At 34.8% G+C, this 13,802-nt stretch overlaps 1 protein-coding gene across 1 annotated transcript in view; it reads right to left on the bottom strand.

Moving 5' to 3' along the window:
• Positions 1-13,435, bottom strand: part of LOC140749103 (unconventional myosin-IXa) — a 31,777-nt gene extending 18,342 nt beyond the window's left edge. The window contains exons 1-10 of the mRNA XM_073082126.1: positions 12,596-13,435; positions 11,090-11,233; positions 8,908-9,020; positions 5,792-6,705; positions 4,383-4,563; positions 3,792-3,931; positions 2,632-2,878; positions 1,983-2,118; positions 1,363-1,511; positions 415-525 (exon numbers count right to left, since the gene is read on the bottom strand). Of these exons, the coding sequence (XP_072938227.1) occupies positions 415-525; positions 1,363-1,511; positions 1,983-2,118; positions 2,632-2,878; positions 3,792-3,931; positions 4,383-4,563; positions 5,792-6,705; positions 8,908-9,020; positions 11,090-11,233; positions 12,596-12,631 (2,171 nt within the window). The 5' untranslated portion in view covers positions 12,632-13,435. The remainder of the gene's footprint in view (positions 1-414; positions 526-1,362; positions 1,512-1,982; positions 2,119-2,631; positions 2,879-3,791; positions 3,932-4,382; positions 4,564-5,791; positions 6,706-8,907; positions 9,021-11,089; positions 11,234-12,595) is intronic.
• Positions 13,436-13,802: the final 367 nt, after the last annotated feature.

Below are 13,802 nucleotides of genomic sequence, written 5' to 3'. Positions count from 1 at the left end.
CGAGATCCATGCGTTAGGTGCACATAGATAAAAGCATGCCATAAACGGTGACTTACGCAATGCGGTTGATTGCGAGATTGATTGACGATACTGTCACCAGTTGGCTGAGCAGAGACATTATATTACGTCACATAACATTATTAGCGGAAGCTTCAGACTTATTTGTATAAAGACATATTTAAATTAATATCATTTAATTTCAATTAAAGTTTCTTGATTGCAATCTTAATGCAACAATAATATTCAAATGGTAAAATATTCACATACATGCCAATTATTAACATGTTAATATTACAATTTGGCAATAATTTTGACAAGGTTAGTTGCTTGTTTCATTACAGTGATTATTCGTTAACATAAAAGTAAACATTAAATAATCATTTCATTTATTTCATGTGATACAAATGATCATACCTGATGATGCTGTCATTTGGTGCCTGAATAGAAGCCCGAGGTACTCTCGATGCCCCATCAACCCTGTGTACCCTGTGTCTTCTGCCAGCCTCCATGAAGGCGAAATATCCTCTGCATAAACATGAAAATAAGCATGGAAGTGTTTTTACAACCTGATTTTTATGTTATTTTTTATGTTTGATATTTATCAAACATTATATTCTTGTAACACTAACATATTATGTGTTTATGATACGATATAAGTAACTGGTAGATCTACCTTAAACAGAACTGAATATTTTCCCAAATAGTAGTAGTGTATCCGAGACTGTATAAATTGGCACTTTTCAACTGTAATAGCACTGGTTGGGAACAAAAATAACCATGACAAACATTTATCTGCATTTGAGGGGTGGATTATCTTAAGTGTATAGTTGTGGACTAGGTGTTTTCACTTATATTTGTGGATTTATGCGTGGATTAAGTATGTACAAATAATAAGTAATATTTCTACAAAAACAAGCATAAAAGGATTTACTTTTTAATTACACTTACATTAACTGATAATTTCACTCTATTTTAAACCATTTTAATACTAGTCAGATAAAAAGTGTTTGTAAACAACAGCAAAAATGTCACAATCATTTTTAATCAAACCGTATTTACAAAACACACACAGAGATAGAACCAAATGTATATATCAATCAAATAAATAAAAATGAAACTAGAAATAATATTATGAATGAAAAAGTGTAATGAGTTTGTAAATAACTTTCTAGGTGGTATTAAATGCTCGTCACGGATACTCGATTTTGAATTTTTATAACGAAATATTGTATGTCTACTCTATAAGTCTGTGTAAGTGCGACGTCTACACATGAATAATTGTTCGGCACTTTGTTAGCGGTAATCTAAAAGAGGAATAAAACTAAGTACGTAATAAAGAAAAGTAAATAAAGTGATGCATACCTGAAGAAAGCACGAACGATTGCCCAGCGGAACACGGCTACCGGGTCTACGCCCACTAGTTCTCGCACGAACGCCAGCGACGAATTCTTCAGAACACTTACGATGTCTTGCCGCATCAGGTCTAAGTTTTTTTCTCGCATCACTGTCACCTAAAATATCATTATTGGCGTAAACATTTTGTCTTCAAAATAAATTGATGCATTTCTCAATATGTTAATACATTCAGAATTTATCTGTGATAATAGCGAATATAATAAGCGAAGTAAAAGATTCCAAGATAAGTCTTGGGTAAATAGAGAATCAAATGATAATGTATCTGATCTTTATTACTTTACATATTAAGTGTTTATTAACACCTATTGAGCCTTATCATCTTTACTGTAATTGTTAAAATCATAAAAATAGGTGCAGGAGCAAAATAATATACACGTCGTATCATTAAATATCAACACGATATTTATGTCAAGAATAGTTTATTGTTCGTCAAAGATCAACTTCAACTTTAATGAAATTCAGCTTTCTTGTCTCCACTCAACTCGACAAGAAGTTGTTAGACTGACATATTTTTTTTACAAAATGTATTATAAGTAGCAACAAGAAGAGAAAATTATATATCATACCTGATACTTAACCCGGCCGGCATAGTGTCGCACAACGAACGCGGGCTCGCGCCGCTGCGGCTTCTCGTAGAACGGATTGTCTTCGTGCACCGAGTTGAACTTTTGCAAGAGGGTCTCATTTGTTGCCCACGGAAAACTGAAAAGTACATGTATATTATAAACAAGCTATGTTTTTGTTGCACAAAATTAGGTAGATAAAATCAGTTTTATTTCATCACCATCAATATTTCACTGGTTAATTTATATCTAACAGATAAGTCTCGAAGTCTTTGTATTGTTACTTGCTACAACCCTATTATTTCCTTCTTATTTATACTGCTGGTTCTAGCGCACAGGCCTAGTTGAGGCCAGAAATATATGCCATCATGCTTCTCCTATGTGGATTATTCGTGTTGTAGTCTATCCTAACTGATATTATAAATGTTAATGGAAGTTTGTTTGTTTTCTGTACTTTCATGCCTTATTGCATAGCCGATTTTCATTAAATTTTGTACACACGTTGAAGGACAATGAGTACCTTTTATCCCGAAAAATGTACGGTTCCGAGAGACAGATAAGAACATTGTCATCGACCTCTGACCGCAAGCAATGACGCGGTTTTTAGACATATCAAAATATTTAACGAATTTAAGTTTAAGCTCGTACATACTTGCACTGATCATCCAAAACGCACAGCAGACCACCGGGCTTGCCCTCGATGAGCTGCAAGCAGCCCGTGTTGTCGGAGAAGCCGATGTCCGTCCAGCGGATACCCTCCCGCCGGTACTCCTCCTGTTCGTACTTGAACACGTGCTGGTTGAAGTAGTACTGCAGGTGTTCGTTTGCATAGTTGATGCACAGCTGCTCGAAGCTGTTGTTCGGACCGAAGTCTTCGAAGCCGAATATATCGAGGACGCCTGGAAATAAAAATTAATATGAGACAACATCAACTTTAAATATACTATGGACAATTTTTAGATAATTTTTAATTTTCCTCAAGTGTTTTTTTAGTGCCAAAGATATTGTCCCATAACCCTTGTACGAGTTTCTCACGAATCATATTGTTATATTTGTCAATTTGCGATTTTAAATATAAAATTTTTAAAATAACTAAAGCTGTTACATTTTTTATGAACATTTTGTTTGTTTTGTCTGAATATAAGTTACTATTTTGACAGCTTGAACTAGATTACTAGAATATCCAGCGAAAAAGTTCATAATTAATGAGCAATAGTCGGAATGCATCAATTAACCTGGGAATTCATGGGAATGCAAAAATTCGTGGAAAATCATTGGAGTTGGATATAATTTTATCTCGTAAATAAAAACATGTCACGGCAATGATTCAAGTTTAGCGGTAAAATATTATTAGTGCCTATTTTTAAAATGAGGAAAACACGAAATGTAACTGTGTATTTTGTAAGTGTATGTGTTAATTACACAATTATTATAATGAATATATTAACAAGACAAATATAAATATTTGTAATAGTACCAATTTCATAATTTTATCCATTTACACAGCTTGTCTTAATTAGCGCCTTTGAATGTCTGGTGCGTCTGGTGACTTATCTTTCTTCTCTACTAAGTGCCATTCCTTGAGCTTTTCCTCGGGTCAACATTCTAACTGGTTGATTCGACCATACAAGGAGAAATGTACAAGTAACCAAGTACAAGTATTTCATTTGGAAAAGTCATAGTAACTATTTGATTTGACTGGTCCAAACCAAATTTCAGATGAGTTTAATTTCTTTACATAGGATCGCCATACCAGTGTTGTATACTTCTTATTAAGCAACAAGGTGCATTATTTAACGTGTACCAACTTACCTATGCTATGTCCCTGATGTTCCCTGAGCGTATCCTTTTTAGAGAGCAGCGCGTGGTTGACCTGCATCACGATCCAATCGAACAGAGCACCATACAGACATTTTGCCATCGCATCTCGAGTCGCGATCGCTTCGGGGAGCCTGCAAATTCAGTAACTTGTATTGTTACATATACTACATATTTTATTTCATTTAGCATCATTTAGTTTTATGTTCAGTGAATTACCTACACTGACTGAATATTTATCATACTTTCTGTGTTGCAAAATATCTGATACAAAGAAGACTTCTATACCGTAAAATATATAATTGTTAGCTTTGGATGCACAAAAATCGATATAAACCATCAAATACATGTGCTGTGAAGTCATTTAAAGAAATTCAAATCCAAATTCACGAAAGTGTTGGACTGTGGCAGTACAATTTATGTATTTAAATTTTTTGGCATATACTCGTATAGCTGTTTGGCTCAATCAACTCTTTCTAAATATAATTTAGACATTTTATGAAACCATGGACTCCTGAGTAAAATCTGCCAATAAAAATATATCACAAGTTCCATCTATTAAATCAATAGTGTTCCCATGCCGACCTGTAGTTGATGACGAGCGTCTCGCCCGAGGCGCGCGCGCGCTTGGAGGTGAGCGCGGCGAGCAGCGTCTCCTGCTTGACGCGCAGCAGCGACGAGATCAGCGACACCACCTCCGGGTTGCGCACGCCCACCGCCTCGTCGTGGTGGTACGACTTGCGCTGCGGCTGGAACTCCACGTTACCTGTACAACCCCATATAGACGTTAAACAGTCAATTATTTCCAATGTCTTCAAATAGACAACACCCACCCCATATTGACATTAAAAAGTCAATGATTTTCAATGTCTTCAAAAATTAGTTAGAAGGATTTCTGTGTAACGTCCTGATTGCTACTTGTTATGTTAATAAAATAATAGTGTAACACATAATTATGTATTAATATTCGTTAGTATAAATGTACATATTTGTATTACAAGTTTGTATTAAACACAATATATAATTTCTTATATTATAAATTGATATATGTCACACAATCTTTCTGCAATTTAATGATCTTTCTTAAGCACAATTCTGTACGAAAATCTTAGAAGGATAAGCATAGTTTTGGTAAGATAATTTTATGAGTCCATTTTTTTTTAAATAAGCAATAAAAGGGATTTTCACATTCATAGCCCCACACATAACAGGTTGTTTGTATGGCATGGGTGTGAGGCACAAGTACAAAGACATTTCAATAGCCAGAGATCGAATCCTGAACCCATTGCATGTCAGATGGCATAGTGAACGCTTCACTACATGAGTTCTCCATAGAATGTCTCTAGTATAACGCATTAAATTGACATAAATATTGAAGTCATTATATGCAATGTTAGAAAAATATTATACTTAATAATATTTAATTGATAGAAGTGTTTATTTAATAAGGAAACAAAAAGTCAATGATTTTCAATGTCTTAAAATAGACTAAGCTAGAAGGATTTCTGCGTAATTACCACAACTGAGACAATTGTACTAAAAGTTTCCATATAATTTACACAAGTCATAATAATTATGCACTTGATTGTATATGTTTACAAATACTGGTCAATGACTCTATATAAGCTGAGGTTAATTCAACTATGTAATATTTATTTACCATACTGAAATGTTGAAAAATATTATAATAGTCTGTTGTGTTTTGATAGCAACAAATTAAATCACAAACAGTCAATCAACTCAACGACATACTCCTTACTTATCTATACATGACATAAGTGTCACTGATTACAATTTATAATACATTTTGTGATAGGCCAACTAATAAATATTGGGCTAAGATAAGTAGGACTTTATGAACTGTTATCAAAAGATTTTGAGATATCCATGAACAGATAAGTTAGCTCATAAACACATTGTTAAGTATGCAGACTGGCATGATATTAATATCTCATAAGCCTACCTCAAGTGTTCACAGAAAATGATTAACTCACCCAGAAGGAGCACGGCCGAGAGGACAGCGAATAGCCTTCGCTGCTTGTCCAAAGTGAAGCCCACCATGTCCATGGATTGTTTTAACCGAGAAAACTCATATTGTTCGTCAACACCAGGCACTACACTACAACCAGTTTTTGACAAATAATTATATTTGTCCACACTTAAAAGATGTAACTGTTCTTTTTCTAACTCCGAAGCACCGGCAAGTAAATAGTAAAACACATGGTAGTTCCGTTCGTTGCGGCCTTGACTGCATATTCTAGATTTTTCCAAAAGATATTTTTGCACTACAGCACCATGTACCATACCATTTTCCTTGTAGTTCACTTGAATAAATTTTCCAAAACGACTGGAATTATTGTTGTGGGCAGTTTTGGCATTGCCAAAGGCCTCCAGCACTGGTCCTGCACTGAGGATAGTTTGCTCTACTCCACTGCCATGAGATCCTTTTTGACTGAGCGCCGTGAGATGATGCAGTAGAAAATTCGTACTCTCAGTTTTACCCGATCCACTTTCTCCACTAATCACAATACATTGGTTGGTCCTCTCGCGTAACATACAGTGGTACGCGGCGTCAGCTACGGCGAAGATGTGCGGTGGGAGGCTGGAGCCTATCCTTTTGTTCTGGTACAGTTTCACATATTTCGGATTGTAGATCGGATAAAACTTGAAGGGGTTGAGAGCTATTAATATAGATCCCACATATGTATAGATATATCCAGCAGCGAATCTGGCTCGGAGGTTATCCAGCAGCGTCTGCTCGTTGAGCTCCGGCAGCTGACAAAGGTCGGGATACTCGCGGTCCTTCGGCTGGTACAAGAACCTTTGGAAGTAATCCTTTATCAGCTGCGGGTCCACCGAAAAGTTCTCCATCCATGGTTCGTCCGGAATCTTCTCGCGTAAATAAAACCTGCGAAAACAAAAATATTTAAATAAGCTTACGAAGAAAACGAAGATGAAAGGTGACAAAAATAAAATCTAAATTACTTTTGGGTCATGGTAAACGGAGGAAATCTAAATGTTTACGTATAGCGGGATACTTTTAGAGCTCATGTTTGCAGCGAACGGCAAAATTTTAGTTTGATTGGCAGGATGGTTGTTATCACACTGCGCGCGCCGCCGGCAGGAAGAGTGATTCACGCGCACCAACAATATCCCCAACCACTGTCAGCCCTTCATTAGATCAAGTTTATTTTCAACATTATGTAAAACAGTAGCCAATCTCTTACGCACAACTCAATTATGTTATGTATAACTATATTTTAATTAATATTTAATTATAGCTGCAGTTATTTCATGCAAACATTCGTATCCCACTACTACTACAAAATTGCCGTAATTATATATTCTTACGTGTAAAGTGAATCACAAATGAAACATTATAGAGATCGTATCCTATATAAATGCTTTACTGGTGACTGAGTATAGAGTGAAGTACTAATCGCATGTGACCTATGAAAAAAGTAGCACATGTTGATACTACTAACTATATTTAAATTACTTAGTGACTTAACTAGAAAAATATATGTAACGAGATCGCAAAACAATGATCGAAATAATACACGTATTTTGCTAAAATAAACAAGTTTTACTATCAGCAAGACGGCCTCATAAATAGATTATTGTGTCTTTAATAAAATAAATTAGCGACAACTGTCGACTAGAATGTGGACGTACAAAAATAATTGTACCGATAAATGTAAACTAAAAGTAAATGTAAATAGGCATGCTAGTAGCAAGGCTAAACGTGTGTCGTTCACTGCAGGACCGCGATAATTACGTAGTGGACCGACTTTAGCATTGTTACTGCTAATTACCTCGGCAGTCGAGGAAAATAATAACCGGTGATACGATACATTCAATAAATACCGACCGAGAAGCGTACATGATTTCGCCATGACGAATATTACTAATCTCTTACAGTTCTATTACATATTTTTGTCATTCGTGTCACGAATAATAGCCGGAAATACAACGTATGGCTGATAAATACAGGCTAGACTGATAGTCTCCTTCTAGACGACTTAACTGGACACGTCATTGTAACATGCGTCAGTTTTAATTTTTCATGCTAGCATCGCAATAGTACGTTGTACCCGGTAATCCATTTTTAATCATGCAATATACACGTCACGTCCATTGTAAGAAACGTGCCATTAATGATTAATAGTGTTGATATCTCTGAATCTTCTTAGGTAGAATAAACAAACAGATGCAAAGCATTCGGAAAACATACGTGTGAATTTGCATTTGCACCTCTTCATAAATATGTAGTCAATTATTCTTTAATTTTCCCACCGTGAACATATGAACAATGAATTTACTCTACTAATATAAAAAAGATACATTTTGTTCAAATACAGTTAACCATTCATCGGTTTGAAATAGTAATCGAAGATGGGTTGGTTTGAAGGTGGTAGAACCCTTTGTGGTTCAACTCCGGCGGCACCACCGCCACACCTATTTCTGCCTTATAACAGCAGTGTTAAGCGCTACTGTGTTTTGGTTTGAAGGGTGTGGTAAGGGAGACATACTTTTCCGAGGCGTTCCAGCTTAGTCCTCAGAAGTAGCGGCGCATCTGTGGCCGACCTCAGGAAGGATTTACTAATCCTATCTGGGGTTGGTTACAGATTTCCATGGGCGGCAGTAACCACTTACCATCAGGTGAACAGCATTTTTACAAATTTAATATCGTCCGCACACCATTAATATAGGAAAAGCAGGCATAAAGACTTAACTATACGGCAAAAATACATAATCTCGAATCCTGTACAACTGACTCAACCATTTTCAAAATATAAATTTAATACTCACTCTCTGTTTATGTTCTGGCAATAAAGATTAGATGGATTAAAAATACACGCTTCTCATTCATATATTTATACTTGATCTTTCTGCTGTGGGTGTGTGGGGTAAACAAACAAACTCAAATACATACAACATCTCGCATTACACTCAGAATATAAAACTAAATGAAAACGATTTCTAAATCAATAAACCCCAAATCTGTTACATCGATGTTCCTTCGACAGAAATACAATACAATGCCATCATTAAAAAAACAATTAATTTATCAAACTATCGTATAAAATGAATAAGAGAGATGTTATACCTGTAGTACTGGCCAGAGTTGTTGTTCGGCCACAGCATCATAACCGCGACAGGAGACTCGTTCGGGCCGAGCCGCCTCTCCTTGCATTCGCCGCTGACCATGTCTCCCACAACCTAGACATTTTGTCAAACAATAAATAAATCATACACAGAACAATTGTGTAAAATCCCTTAACCGTATACTTGTTCATTGTCCTACTTCTGTTTTGCAACAATATGGAGGAAATTCTTTTCGATTAATTAGTGGTATTGAATGTTTAAATGATCTATTAATATTTTCCTTGTTTTACGTGAGATCTGTAAATGTACTTTATTTTATTTTTCGTTTCAACAACAAAATCAAATCAAAAATCTTTCAGGTACATTTGATATTCCAAAATGTTATACGAGTTTCGAAAATAAATTTACATGAAAACAGTATAATTTTAAAACCTTCCACTTTTAAAAGCTCAACCAATTTCCATTCCCACAAAGGGACAACTAAGGACATTAAGAGGGATTGACAAGCCTTTCGCTTTGAAAATATAATGGATTTTTGCGTAAATAAAGCGTACCTATCGTACGGATGCCGGGATAACTGCAGTGGGAAGCGAGCCAAACATATCATAAATGATTCGATCTAGTGAACGGATTTTGCGTTGCGTTGCGATATGCATTATCCGTTGCCCACATTCAATTGCGCGGACATGTGGCTCGTCCGCAAGGAAATCACAATGCACGGAATGCTTTTGATGCGATGCAGAAAAACAAATTAATACATGTGATTCACCACTTGAATGTCTTACGCGGAATAGTCATTTTTATAAACAGCCGGACAAATAGTAGGTGTTTACTTTTAAGAGGAACTGTAAGTATGTTTGAAAAGATGAAGATGTTGAGTGCTTTTTCTATTTGTAGGTAAATTAAATAGGCTAATTGTCTATTTGGCACACTTAATAATAGTGTAATGATTTTGTCCGAATTTTGGCTGTTTTGTATACTGGAATTATATTTCACTGCGAAGAGCTTGCCATCTTTGCGCTGTGATTTCGTAAAAAGATTTATAATAAGCAAGAACTTATGAAAATCTAATATAAACAATCCAAGTGACAATCGTTTAGGATAGCTACATTGTCGACCTTACACGAACACCACAGAGCTCGACCGCTCGTTGAGTTGTCATACATTGAAACAGCTTGTCAACAAAAAATATTCATTCATTTGGAATAAATAAATCAATGTTCGTAACATTGACACAGCTAGCAATTTCTATTCACATAGAATGTGTTTAAATGTTAATGTAAATGTACATAACATTAACACATCTGTTGATAGACACAAGGTGGACAACGTTCCTATTACGTTTATGTACCAGAAAAAGTCTGCACACATGTTACATAAAGGACTTAATTCATATTTATAAAATAATCTATATTTGGAGATGTAGGTTCTTTAATTAAAAAGAATCAAAACAAATACTTCATATAAGTATTACTTTTATGCCTTATTATAGTTGTTTGAAGAAAAGATTTTAAGAATAATTTGATCGGCCAAATATAACATTAAGATATAAATATAAATATTATAGACATAATATTATGTTACTTTTAAAACCTAACCATAATGAAATAACACTAAATCACTTTTGGTTTTGAGATAGAAACGGCATAGCAGGTATGTCCAATGGCCATATTATGATGTTAAGGACAAGGTGCAAACCATGAATATCTGTTACTAACTACAAATAAGTCAGAGTTCTGTCAGTCAAATACTCCTGCCCCTAAAGACCTAGAATTTCTAGTAAATGTAACTGCCTTTTGACCCGACTGCAGAGTGTAATGTTTTATAAGCTTATGTATGTATCATTCCTCGGCATCCGCTAAATTACAAACAATTCGAAAGATTTTAATCTTATGAGGCATCTATGGCTTCCCATAAATTGTGGGAGTGACGTGGGCTACATTACTACTCATTCTAATTAAGTATTTTCAAGCAGTCAGGTATTGTTTTTATAATAATAACTAGTTACCATGCCCTTACAACAGGATAACAATATAGTAAACAATGTTGTAGCAGAAATATTAAAATGAATGCCATATTAACAGAACCACAAATCTCACCTTTAAACTTGCTATATAACATTACAAATATTTAGTCTACAAATCTGTGAATTTATTATATAATAAAATAACTTGGATACAAACCTCAGCCATTTCATAGGGCCCTCCTGATCCATCACTCAAGTTGAGCTTGTCAGCGATGCAGCTAACTATTTCATCCGAACTCGTCTGCTTTGATGCCTCCACCGAAAGGGCTTCATATTGAGCAGAGAGTGCTCCCACAAACACCTGTAAAGTAGATCTGTGTTACAGCTGTACCAGCTCATTATATTTTACAACATTGCAGATAGGGTTGTTAGGCCCTTGGCAAGATTAACTGCTAACATGTGATAAGATTTTACCTCTGCCCTCCTCCAAGTTTTATCAAAGGGCTCTATATATTTGTTGACTTATTGGACTACTACGTTTATTTGTTTTCTGTAGGTCAGCAAACTGCACCCAAAAAATTGTGTCCCAAGTAACAAGACAGGCTGGCCTGAACTACAACACTGATTATATATTTAATTTATTGATTGATCAACGTTGGTGGGATGTCTCTAGCATCTATGCAATGCTAATGCAGAATCAAAAATATCCTCTAGAAGTGTAAAAATAGAAAAAGTGTGCTGCCAACAAAAATTACAGACGCTAAACACATTACTATGATAAACATGTAAGAATGCAAGGAACACAAGTTTGTAATTCAATTCAAAATTATGTTTTTTTAACAGACAGTAAAGTTTTCTCTTTAAAAAGTGATGAAAGTTGACATACAAAAACACACACACAAATTTATATTCATTATTAATATAAAACTTATACTATAGAAATAATAAAACAGAACAGGAAATAAAAATTATTTATTTCCATATACATACATTATTAATTAAAGAGTGATTTTAAATTAATGTTGAAAATCCATATAAACAAAATAGGTACAGTTACAGCGCTGCAATTGACTAGTTTCAAGCACCTTTAGTGAAGAACTTTAAAATTGATAAATTTGTGTGTTTTAAATATTGACATAATTGTTATATTGGTCATTCATCGACTGAAGGGCGTCCTATGTGACAAGTCAATTGTGAAGATTAGGGAGAGTAGCTTGGATCCCTGCCAAGTCTAGCCTCGGGTTTTGATACCATGTTCTTTGACCAGGTAGTTATCAAGGAGGTAAGTAATGCCTGTTAGTTACCATGTGAATATCAATTCAAATAACTCTACTAACTTATAGAAAGTAGAACAGCATAATGTTACTTTAATGTTCAATTTAATAAAATCTCATTTTCAAAATACAATTATTCTGTATAATTTAAATGTTGGTTACATTTAGAGTGAACCAATATAGTACTATTTATATAACTTAGTGATTATTTAGGCATAGCATAAATCATCTATTTTATATATGTTTATTGTTGTGCTTTTTCACAGTAAGTAATAAAAGGAGAACAAAGGTCAAACACAGCTGTATTATCAGAATAAGAATTATAATGTCTTACTATTAGTGATTCTTAATCTTATCTTGGAGTACTATCTAAAAGTATTTAGTACTGGGTATGGTCTGCTACCCATCACATTCAATCTTTGAAAAAAATAGCTAAAAGAGTAACCAACCTGCACAATATATCTATGATTTTCAGCATGAGCCATCCTGCATGGTTGCGTTGACTGTAGATTTTAATTATTATACAAATGTATCCTCATTTTTCCTCCAAATTCCTTTTGCTATCTTCTGCCTAGGCATCTCAGCAACAGCATTATTAGGTCGAACACAAAAAGATACCGACACAGATGCTTTCTTCCCACATAAGCTATTTTTTGCAAAAGTTTTTGTGTACGGTCGTATCTTAGAAGCGTCCGTGTGTTTTTGTCGATATGTGCCGGACCTCCCGGGAGCAGCGCAGGTCGTACTCAACCGTGACAACACCACTAAATGTCATGACCACGGACGAGATCGTCGCCTTCCAGCCTGCCGGATCCTACCACAGCTTACTGTCAGCGCGTACGAACCCAGATATATAATTAGTAGCAAAATACAATAAAGAGAAATCTCAGATGTGGGTCACATGCTGATTGAATAGTACTTGTCAAGCTCGCTTCAATCGGAACGGCCACTAGCATTTAGCATTTATCAATCGATTCAAGACATTGAACGCATCCACTTGTGGCAGGAAGCTAATCGGCACTCAATTTGAAAACAACGCTTCTGAGTACACAAATTTGCAGATTTCGGTGTCTCCGACAACCTGTTATTTGTCATATACAACTCTCGCTTGTGCACCACGTAATCGCACCAGTTGTACAATTACAATATCAAACCTGATAAAAAAACTTTCACAACTTTTTACACACTTTCAATGGTATCTCTAACTTATTTCAATTTACAAAATGTTTTATAGAAATTGAACCACCATTTTTATTTGTATCTAGAGTTGAATTGAATCGTGTATCTATAAAAAATAACATCAGCTTTAAAAGATAGGCAAGTAGTACAAATTTGTAGGCAGAACTATGTTTTCACAATTGGTAGGATTATAATTTGCCATAGACTATTTTATTGTTTTATCATAGACAAATGTTGATGTTTTAAATCGCGTAAGCCAAAAATTACTTATCTGTACAGAAATTTATTTGTTTATATAAATATGTATTTAGTTTTATTATTTTTACATTCGTAATGACTACATAATCTATTTTCTCTTATTTTTGGTTTTAATTTTTAGTTTTTAAAATCTACTATTTTATTATAGAAACGCGTAAGACTTGGCAACACTGAATGTAAAGACCTTCAAATATGGAAAAGTATTCATTTTAAATTATG

Source organism: Epargyreus clarus, unplaced genomic scaffold (assembly GCF_041222505.1).
Source record: "Epargyreus clarus isolate Ecla_fem2 unplaced genomic scaffold, WU_Ecla_fem_2.2 ptg000017l, whole genome shotgun sequence".
In the NCBI taxonomy this organism is placed as follows: Eukaryota; Metazoa; Arthropoda; class Insecta; order Lepidoptera; family Hesperiidae; genus Epargyreus; species Epargyreus clarus.
Note: the sequence above shows the minus strand (reverse complement) of the source record. Positions and strands in the feature narration are given on the sequence as shown.